Here is a 10076-nt window from a genome sequence, read left to right as displayed (position 1 = left end):
GCCAGCAGTTGTAAATACTTTGATTTCATTGTTTATTCTTCAGACATCCTTCCTCAGATTCAATGCTGTTTAAGACCCCCAGTCAAACCACAGAATTACTATTTAACTGGTTTGCATTATTGTAAGAAAGGTTAAGAGCAATTTTAATTTCACAGTGTACTTTTCTTGGCATCTTAGAATGGATGCTTGTCATCAGCATTGGCACATGAATAACCGGGAGATATAGGGATCCAAACCAGTGGTATCTTGTCAAAAGTATATGCTTCCTTTAACATTCTCCAGGAAGAGCTGTAATGTTTACTTAAAAGAAAAATCCCAACATGAAAAGGAATATCAAAAGCAAACATATGGGTTAAATTCTTCCAGAAAAGCAACACAAATATGGCGCAGGAAAAGGGGACTGGCAGATATTACAAACACTTTGGTAAAGGGACCCCTGACCATTAGGACCAGTCGCAGATGACTCTGGGGTTGCGGCGCTCATCTCGCGTTACTGGCCGAGGGAGCTGGTGTATAGATTCCAGGTCATGTGGCCAGCATGACTAAGTCGCTTCTGGCGAACCAGAGCAGCGCACGGAAACGCCATTTACCTTCCCACCGGAGTGTTACCTATTTATCTACTTGCACTTTGACATGCTTTAAAGCTGCTAGGTTGGCAGGAGCAAGGACCGAGGAACGGGAGCCGCCGACCTTCTGATCGGCAAGCCCAAGGCTCAGTGGTTTAACCCACAGCGCCACCCATGTCCCAAAAGGATTGGTAGTTAGGAACGTATGCTAAGGGGCTGCTGCAGTTGTAGAGCTCTAAGATGCATGCACACTTTCTCCAGAAATGAGGCCCTCTAGATGCATGGGCACAGTAGGAAATCTGTTGGGTGAGAGTAGATATTGGCACATGCAAGAGTTCCCATTGCAAATATTTCTTTTCAGATTTTTCTAGGTGTGTGCCAAATATCAATCTGAAACAGAGTTTAAGAAATGGATTTTGGAAGAAGAGGAGGAATTGGTCATTTCAAAAATTTCCCTGTTTTTGAAATTAGCTCCATTTAGTAGTATTGCCATGCAGTCCTAGGATGAAGTTATAAGCACTATTCAGTAGGTTAGCATAAGGCAGGGATGGGGAACTTGTGGCTCTAGATGGTGCTGGACTGTAACTCCCATTATCCTCCACCACTGGTTATGTGAAGCCAATGGGAAGCTGTTGTCCATAGCATCTGGAAGGTCACAGGTTCACCATTCATTCTATAAGGGCTAGATTATTCAGTTAAAGGCACATTTTAAATGAGGAACATTTTGAAAATGTTATTTGCTGATACCAGCTGTAGCTTTCCATCTTTAAGAAGTTAGTTTTAGGCTTCTGGCTGAGTAGCCTTAAAAAAACACCACCACCAGAAACTGGTGCTTTGATTAAATCTTCCAGGAGGTGACTTTTTACCATTAAGATTACAATGTAAAACAAATTACATATCTCCCCCCCCCAAAAAAATAGACCTGTGATTATTTTATAAACTTAAATAGGGGATGGAAATTCTAAAATGATAGGCTTTCCTCTGTCAGCAAAGATAGAGTCATCATAAGATTGAAAAATGAGTCTTTCTTGTTATGACTGTAAAGTGGCAAGCTGCACTTCTGATTGGGCACAACCAAAACTGGAGGAATCTTCCGTAGAAAAGGTAAGGACCTCTTCCTCCACATGTCAGCTACGCAAACTGCTCAAGTTGTACAAGTTTCCATCTGGCAGGCACACGGCCTGCGGGAGCACATTGCATCTCCAAAGTTTAAAAGATGCACAGCTTTACTCTCTCTACTAAGCAGAAACCATAAAACCTACCGGTACATTGTGTTTGTAAGTTTCCCCTTTCTTTCCCCTGCCCCAAAAGGAAACAGCCAGTTGTAATTGTGGAAAACTATTCCAAATATTGAACAAAGGACACAAAACAAGATCAGCCAGGGTTAATAAAATAGAGTTTGTTGGGATTTTAGTAGCTGTAGATAAAAATGTAACAGAAAATATGAACACTGTGATCAAGACCATGTGATGGACGGAGGAGGGTCACTCAGCTGTTTTTTTTCTTCTCACACTGGTGGTCAGCGCTGCCCCTCCCCAAAAAGAAGGATTTGTCATGACTGCGTGAAGTGACAGATACATAGAAGGCTTTAACCATTAACAGCCAATACACAGTGCTGCAGGGCTATCATTAGGAGGCTATCAGGCTCTGTCATTACTATTGATTAATAATGCAGACTGTTGCCTGGGCATTTGCCCACAAGTGCGCTTAGAATAAATGAAGGAGCATTGGAAGCAAGCAGTCAGGCAGACACCTGAGTTTGGCCACAGCGTTTCATTAAGTAGATAGTCATATTGGGGAATCCATTGGAGGAGGTTATTCTAGTGATGGGAAGAATTTGGCATGCATAGGGGATTTGAAGGGGGGGGGAGTGACTGCAGATGCAATTAACCCTATTTGTGATCACAGTGCATAAGAGAGTCACCTCCAGACAGTATGCTTAAACAGTTCTATCTGTCCCTGAATGTTTTCGGACCACTTTGCTCCCGTTCACCTGATCCACTGCTAGTGTCTCAACCTCTGGCTGCGCCTGGGGTGAAGCAACATGGTGGATTCGGTGTGCCACACCAACGTGAGCCTTGTGCTGCTTCTCCCGGGCTGGGCTGTGTGGCTCGGCAGAGGTGCGTTCCGAAGGAATCGGTGGAATGACTAAAGGCCTCTCTTTGATAAGGTGGATCTCGGCAGTTTCCCTTGCCAGTAGGAAGGGAGTGGGATCAGGCATAGCATCAACAGGCTCCCGTAACAGCAGTTTGCGGCTATCCGATCCTAATCTGTAGGCCTCTTCAAATTCAGGGTTGAGGGGGTGGACAAGCTTTTCTTCATTCTGCGCCGCGGAGTCTCTGGGAGCTTATCTTTGGGAGGGGCTGGTTTGTAGCTGGACAGCACTGGGCTCCCAGATGGAGAGCTATCAGAAGTCCCACTTGAACTCATGAGCTTCTTCTTGGTTGCATGCAGCTGTGAGGTGAGGTACGCAATCGTGCTGGCGCGCTGCTCCAGTTCACTCGACAGCATGTTCAGCTTATGGCTTTTCATTTTCAGTTCTTCTAAATACTTCTTTTCCCTCTCCTTGATGGTGTTCTCAAGCACCATTATCATTGCATTCTTTTGCTCCAGTTCCTTTAATAGCTCATTGTTTTCAGCCTCTTTCACTTTCAGCTGGGCCTCAAGTTCTTCACACTTCCTTTTGAGTTCTTCACTTCTTGAAGTCCCACTTTCTGAAAGAGCAGGCAGGCAAAGAGTTTTACACCATGTACAGTCAAGCAAACTCACTAAGCAACATGCTTTCTCGCCATAAAGGTGATTAAGGTAAGAAACCAGAGCAAAAGCAGCTCCACAACATTGGAACAGTAAGGAAATGCTAAGCATTTCTTGGAAGAAAGTGGCTCAAGTGTTTGCTCTGCACCCAAATTCTTCAAGGCATGAGAATCACTGAACTTTAATTGCAGAATCTCAGAGAGCTCTTAGAATGCTGGTGTTTCTCAAACAGAGAAACATAAAACAGCAAGATATGCTTACAAAATCTGCATGTCTGACAGAACAGGCCCATAAACATGCAAGCCACAAACTTTCCAAGAGTCTGCATTATAATCCCATCAGACTGTCAGGAAGACAACAGGGGGCAATCCAGCAGTTCCAATTACCAGAGTATACTTGAAGTAGGAGAGGGGATTGTGTAAAGAAAGAGATACGGAGAGTGACTCTGTGCAGAGGGATAAAGGCAAGGAGGCAGCAGCAGAAGACAGTATAGTAGCCAAATATATACCGTACGTTCAGTGAGGCTTCTAGGCTGGGGAGAGACATGGAAAATAAAGTATGGTTGTGTTTTTTGAAGTTTGAGAAAATATAAAAAGGTTAGACGAAAGGGCTCAAAAACTGTCGGTATGACTAGGAAGGGTCTGTCTATTCTTGCCTGTCACTTCCACACTTTTACAACTCTCCAACACAGATGAAAAACAGCAAGTAGTTCTTAAGCATGGATGCAACCTACAGTGTTAGAAACAGAGATATGAAAGCTAGGAGGGAAATGGCACCTTAAACCTAGGTTATGGGTGCAACAATGGCATGTCTAGGCAAACTTTTTTTATAATAAGAATGTTGTCGTTCAGCCATATCCGACTCTTCGTGACCCCATGGACCAGAGCACGCCAGGCACCCCTTTCCCCCACTGCCTCCCGCAGTTTGGCCAAACTCATGCCAGTCGCTTCGAGAACACTATCCAACCATCTCATCCTCTGTCGTCCCCTTCTCCTTGTGCCCTCCATCTTTCCCAACATCAGGGTCTTTTCCAGGGAGTCTTCACTTCTCATGAGGTAACAAGAATACAAAGCTAAAATGAATGAAACTGCAGCTAAAAACTTGTGTTCATTTTTCACATGGTCTAATCCTCATCTGAAGACTGCAAAAAACAAAGCCATGCTTCCCCTGCCCCTAGGGCTGAGCGATAACTGTTTTTCAATATTGTGATATATCACAATATACATCCGTGGTGGTGGATTGTATTTTGAGGAGTTAGTGATCTGACATGGTTGCCCACTTCCTGCCGCTGTTCCTTCCCCCTCTCCTTGTCTTTGATGTTCTTTCATGGCATGAGAACAGCCTATAATGTCCTAATCAGTTAGGAGGAAGAGATAGTGATGAGTACCTTCTTTGATGTTGGACATTGTTTTGAGAAAGTGAAGCATTGGGAGTGGGTGGCTAATGAATAATCTGCACATAGCTAGTAATGAATAATCTGCATTTAGCCAGTCAGGCAAGCCACACAGGCTAGCTAGCTAGCTATAGATCGATGGTTTTGGGCAGAGTTAGAGAGAAGCTCGAGTACGGAATGATCTGGCTGTGGGGTCGTGCAACCTGAGGCTACCTGGGGGAGTCACTTCGCCACTTCTTGAGGGCATCCAAGTGGCAGGTTTAAGGGCTTGCTTGGCATGTATATATTGGTTGATGTTTAGAATGAAATCTTTAATCTTCTCACTCACTTGTTTTGTATTACTTCTAAATCTCAATTTAAAAGAACCACTTTGCATTTGGCAAGACAACTGCTTAATGACAAACACCCTCCACACCATTCTCACAGTACCTACCTAACCTCCCAATTCAGCAGAAGGTAGCCATTTAAATCTTCTCCCCTCCATTTCCCCTGACACAGAAGTCCCCTCTCAAATAAATAAATAACCAACCAACCTTCCTTTTAAAGAAAGAAAGAAAGAAAGAAAGAAAGAAAGAAAGAAAGAAGCTTTCCCAGTTCTTTGTTTACATTCCCTGTTTACATTGCCTGATTGCTAGCCATGGGGAGTCCCTCCGGAATTGTTAGCTGACTCTGCATAATTAGCTGAGTTCTTGGAGTTTTGGGGGTGAGAGCAGAAAGTTCTGCTGAAAGACTTGGTTTGTGTGCTTGCAAGGGGTTAAAACTGGCTGCAGCTGAGGGCTTCTATCCTTCTTTCTCAGCAATAAGAAACATACTGGCAGGGCCGTCTTAAAGGGATCGGCCGCCATGGTGCAACGATCCCTCGGCGCCCCCCGCGTGCCGCCTCTCCGCCTGCCTCGCTCCCGTGCTGGCCGCCCCTCGGGAGGGGGGTGGGCGAGCGGGGGTGAGGGTGGCGCTGGAGCGGCGCGGGGCTTTGCGCGCCCTTCCCAGCGCTCCAGCTGGGGTGCCGGAGGGTGGCCAGCTTGCAGCCCGCCCGCCCGCCAGCGCGTGAGCGCCCGTCCCGCCGTGGGGGCGGGTTGGGGACGGGGGCGGCGGCGGGTTCGTGGGGGTGCCCTTGGGGCCCGGCGCTGCGCCACCCAGGCCGTATGCCGAGACGGCCCTGCATACTGGTGAAGCTGAGAGAGTTTGGCCGCCATTTCTTATTGGTTAGGAGGGAAAGAGCAAACAAAGCCTGCAAAGTATCTGTAAAGTATCCCATCAGCACTACCCCCTGGGAAGCTGTCAAGTCTCAACCTTTTGTTCACACCTTGTTGAAATAGTTATCACAATGTTATTTCAATACCAGTATTCAATGGTATGGCAATTTATAGCACAGCCCACACCCCTAATATTCTTAAGAGAGTCTCTTCTCCAGTCTTCAGAGAGTAGCTGGAAGTGGGGATGCCGAAAAAGACCATCCTTTCCTTCCACTCTGCGGTTTTAACTTGAAATCTTAGGTGCAGTACTGCTCCCAGAGCTCAGAAACTACTTGCGCTAATGAAATTCCCTGTCGCACCTAGAATAATGGGAGTTATAACCTATGCTTATATAGTCTATTTCATCCCCCCCCCACCCCAAAAAAGCTACCTGGGATAGCTCGGTTGGTAGAGCATGAGATTCCTAATCTCAGGGTTGTGGGCTCGAGTCCATGTTGGGCAAAATATTCCTGCATTGCAGGTGGTTGGACTAGATGACCCTTGTGGTCATTTCCAAAGCCATGACTCTGATTCTATGAAAATCAAATCTGTGAAGAGGGAGATGCAATTTGAACCAGCCTGTTTTGGGGAGATTACGGGAACACTTCTGCCAACACTGACATCCAAGTAAATGCTGGGAAGTGAATTAGCACAACCAGAAGCTGAGGCAACATTGCTAGTTGTCACAAGAGTGAAAACACCAGCCACAGCACCCACTCCTTGTCTTGATCAGCCTTGACGTTGGTTCTCCCTGATGGAAGGAGGGCTTCAGTGTAAGAAAGTTCCACAAATTCCTGACCTAGAGAGTTCATTTGAACTTCTTTGCAAAACAACTTCAATGCAACACTCCAAGAAGGTGTCTAGAAAGTGCTCAAGATTCTCTCCTTGTCATTGCCAGCCCTTTCCACACCCTCTAAATAGAAGATGGTTGAGACCACTCACCTGTTGAGTCTGAGCTTTTGAGAGTCAACTCGTACGTCAGATCTGAAAACATGCAGAGTTAGGAAAGCTGGAGAAAACTTACCCATGTGCAAAACTCATAAATAGAACATTTTCACAAAACTTTCAAAGTTTTGTGGCTCACAGAACTGGGTGATCAATTGCAGCAGGACCTTTATGTCAAATATTCCTGCCCCGGCACAAAAGGTGGGTTACAAAACAAAACAAAACAATAGTTGAACAAACCATCATACTCAAGAGCAGATCCATTGGCGTTAATGTACTCTATTGACTTTGGTGTGTCTACTCTGACTAGTTGTCTCACCCAAACTCTTTAGGTCACTCTAAGTCAGATGACAGTCTTCCCTGGGAAGCCAGGTTTAGATGCATACCAAAGACTAGCAGTGAGGTAGACACACAGAGCTCTTTGGGGAGAATGTCCCAAACCCCAGATGCTGCTGTCAAAAGGTACTGACCCATCTTCCAGAGCTGTTGTAAGGATTCCCAAGATAATATACACAAAGCATCCGAAGAAATACCAAACTTGCCTTTCCAGTATGAAGCAATGTGGGGACAGCATGAAGAGGGGACTGACATTGGAGAGAAGCAGAGGACAAGAGCAGAGATGCCCCAAGCATCAACAACAAAGGGAAGCCACTTGGAAGCAAAGGTGGCTTGGGCCACATTACCTGTGCAGTGCTGCTGTAGTCGCCGAATCTCAGCATGCAGCCCCTTGAGGGTGTCTGCGTGTTGCCGCTGGAGGAAGAGCAGGTTCTTCTGGGCACTGTGCAGCTGATTCTCCAGGTTTGATGCCGCCATCCTGACATCCAGCGAACCTGCTGAGTGAAGGGTGGAAGCATCTTGAGACCAAATCGGGGGCCTTTTTCCTTGCAGTTTCCACGTCCAGGGCAAAACAAGTGAGCTTTTCATCAATGCAGCTGCACCCAAATGAGCCCATGTGCAGAGAAGGCAGCATGGACACTTTCAACTAAGATGTGGATGTTTCCAGTTGTGGAAATCCCAGTGCATTCAGGGTAGCCATGCTCATGATGGGGGTGGGGACAGAGGAAACCACCAGGTGCTCATTTGTTTGCAGTTAACATATTAAAAGGATTAGTGCCAGACAGACTTCAGGGCACTAATCCCTTTAGCAGACTGAAGTGGAGTTCTGAGAAAACCCAAGTGTGCGCGCCTCCTTCTTGGTATGAGCTGCCAGTCACCTCCCCGAGCTACATTTAGAGAGGCTATAATCCCTCATAGACGGGGGAAGCCCACCGATAAGCCGATCTTAGAAACCAACAGCAAACAAACATTCACAGGGCCAGCAAAGGCTGCAGCTGAGCAGCACTGAACAGCTCAGAATAGCAAGCAAACCCACCACCACCAAGAAACCTCTTTGTGTCAATAACTGTACCAGGTGTACTGCCGCAGCTGATAAAACACTCATGCTTCCAGCTGCTTCTGGTCCAAGAGCAGGAATGGGGAGTTTGTGGCCCTCCAGGGATTGTTGGACTACAACTTCTGTAATTCCTGACCACTAGCCATGCTGGCTGGGTTTGGTGGGAGTTCAGCATCTGAACAGCACTATGCTAGTTATCTTTAGCAGGGCACAACAGAACACACCCTGAATCTGAGAGACCTGGAGTCAGTGGGCCTGGATGAACGGAAAGGGCTATTGCGTGGTCTGTCAGTGAACCAGGCACTTGAGGCTGATGGCCAGGGTTTACTGCAACCCATAGCTGCTGGAGAGAAGGAGCAAGACCTTGGGAGCAGCCTCCTTGCAGAAACAGAGCATCCTTGCAGGATTTAGTTTTGAAAACAATTCTAAACCAAGAGAGGGTCTCCAGTAAATATCTCTTCACAAGGGAGAGGCACTGCTCAAAAGTGTTCTGGTGGGACCCTTTATTTCTTTAACTGCCTTAGAATCGTGAAAGCACGGCTGTGAATTGAACAACCTCAATTAACTAGCTGGGTTGAGGGTTACTGCTACCACAAAACTGTGCCCAGGCAATTTTGCAAAGCATTGTTAAATAACGGGAACCCACAGACAGCCCTTGTTTTCCCATTTCTTTTATAGCTTCAGAGCCCTGAAGGCAACCCACTCTCTCTCTGTTTGTGCATAAGGCTCAACCCCCCAAACCTATCAAGCAGTCTCTGTCAAAGAACACATTAACTTGCCCAAGCTGTATGCATTCAGACTTCAAAAAAGCAAAATTAAAAAGCAGCGAAGGAGACATGGTGTAGAGTACAGCAATGCCATCTCTGACTTGCTTGGAAGCGGCATATCCTTGAAACCCAGGAGGGCCCTTTATAAACAGCCCATTCCATTTTGTTCATGGCCTCAAGGCCCATCCTTCACTAACGCTGTCAATATTTCTTAGCTACATTATCTCTCTCCAATGAGCCAGCCTTGTCTGCACAGCTAAAAGCTTTACTGCATCTCAGATTCCTTAAGTGCTTGCTGAATTCCCACTGAGTGGGTGACATAGCGGGGAAATGGAGCTCCCTTCCTAGGCATGGTATGACTCACCCAGCCAATCATCTCACAGCAAGCCCTTTGCACTCTGAAAGCAGGTGGGGTGGGGCAGGGGAGAGGCTTACCAACAAGCAGTGCAAGTGGAGGATTTTGTTTTGTGCAAGTCACACATTATTAATTTAAAACATGTTCCCACTGAAATACAAAAAAAACCAAAAACTAAATGGGGGCCCCACCCATTAGCTCTGTAGCATTTCTAGTATATGCCAGCATGCAGTTGATGCTCCTGGAAACATTCAACCAAGAGTCTTATTCTGGTTACTCTATGTAAACATTTGTATTTACAGTTTCTTTGCTGATGACACCTGATGGGAGATAGGAGGTGGGAGCCTGAAGTTACAGGGCAAAAAACTGGCAACTGCCGGATGCTGCTGCAGACAATAACTTCACAACAGCAGGCACACAGTTCCAGGGATCTTCCAAGGACAAGACCAGCAGCTTCTCATACCCAGGACTGAGTGCTGCTGCAGCACACCTGGGAGCATAGGAGGTCTGCTGTTGTCGTCCCCCAACAAACAAGGCATGTTGACGCTCACTTATGGAGACACCAAAGCCCTGGCAATCAGTGGAGGGCAGGTGGAGGGACTGGTGCAGGCAGAAGCATTCCACACACCTGGATGTGCCTCAGTGCTCCCTAAACTGCTGCCATTCAGCTG

The 10076-nt window shown here is 46.5% G+C and overlaps 1 protein-coding gene across 1 annotated transcript; it reads right to left on the bottom strand.

The window, feature by feature from the left end:
* Positions 1–1945: 1945 nt before the first annotated feature.
* Positions 1946–7723, bottom strand: CCDC92 (coiled-coil domain containing 92). Its single transcript, XM_033174583.1, is given in 4 exon segments — positions 1946–2870; positions 2873–3280; positions 6888–6929; positions 7574–7723. Coding segments are annotated over 4 exon segments (945 nt in total). The 5' UTR covers positions 7704–7723; the 3' UTR covers positions 1946–2505.
* Between the last annotated feature and the right edge of the window lie 2353 nt (positions 7724–10076).

This window comes from Lacerta agilis, chromosome 17, assembly GCF_009819535.1.
Source record: "Lacerta agilis isolate rLacAgi1 chromosome 17, rLacAgi1.pri, whole genome shotgun sequence".
Classification (NCBI taxonomy): Eukaryota; Metazoa; Chordata; class Lepidosauria; order Squamata; family Lacertidae; genus Lacerta; species Lacerta agilis.
This window is presented reverse-complemented; position numbering and strand designations above follow the sequence as displayed.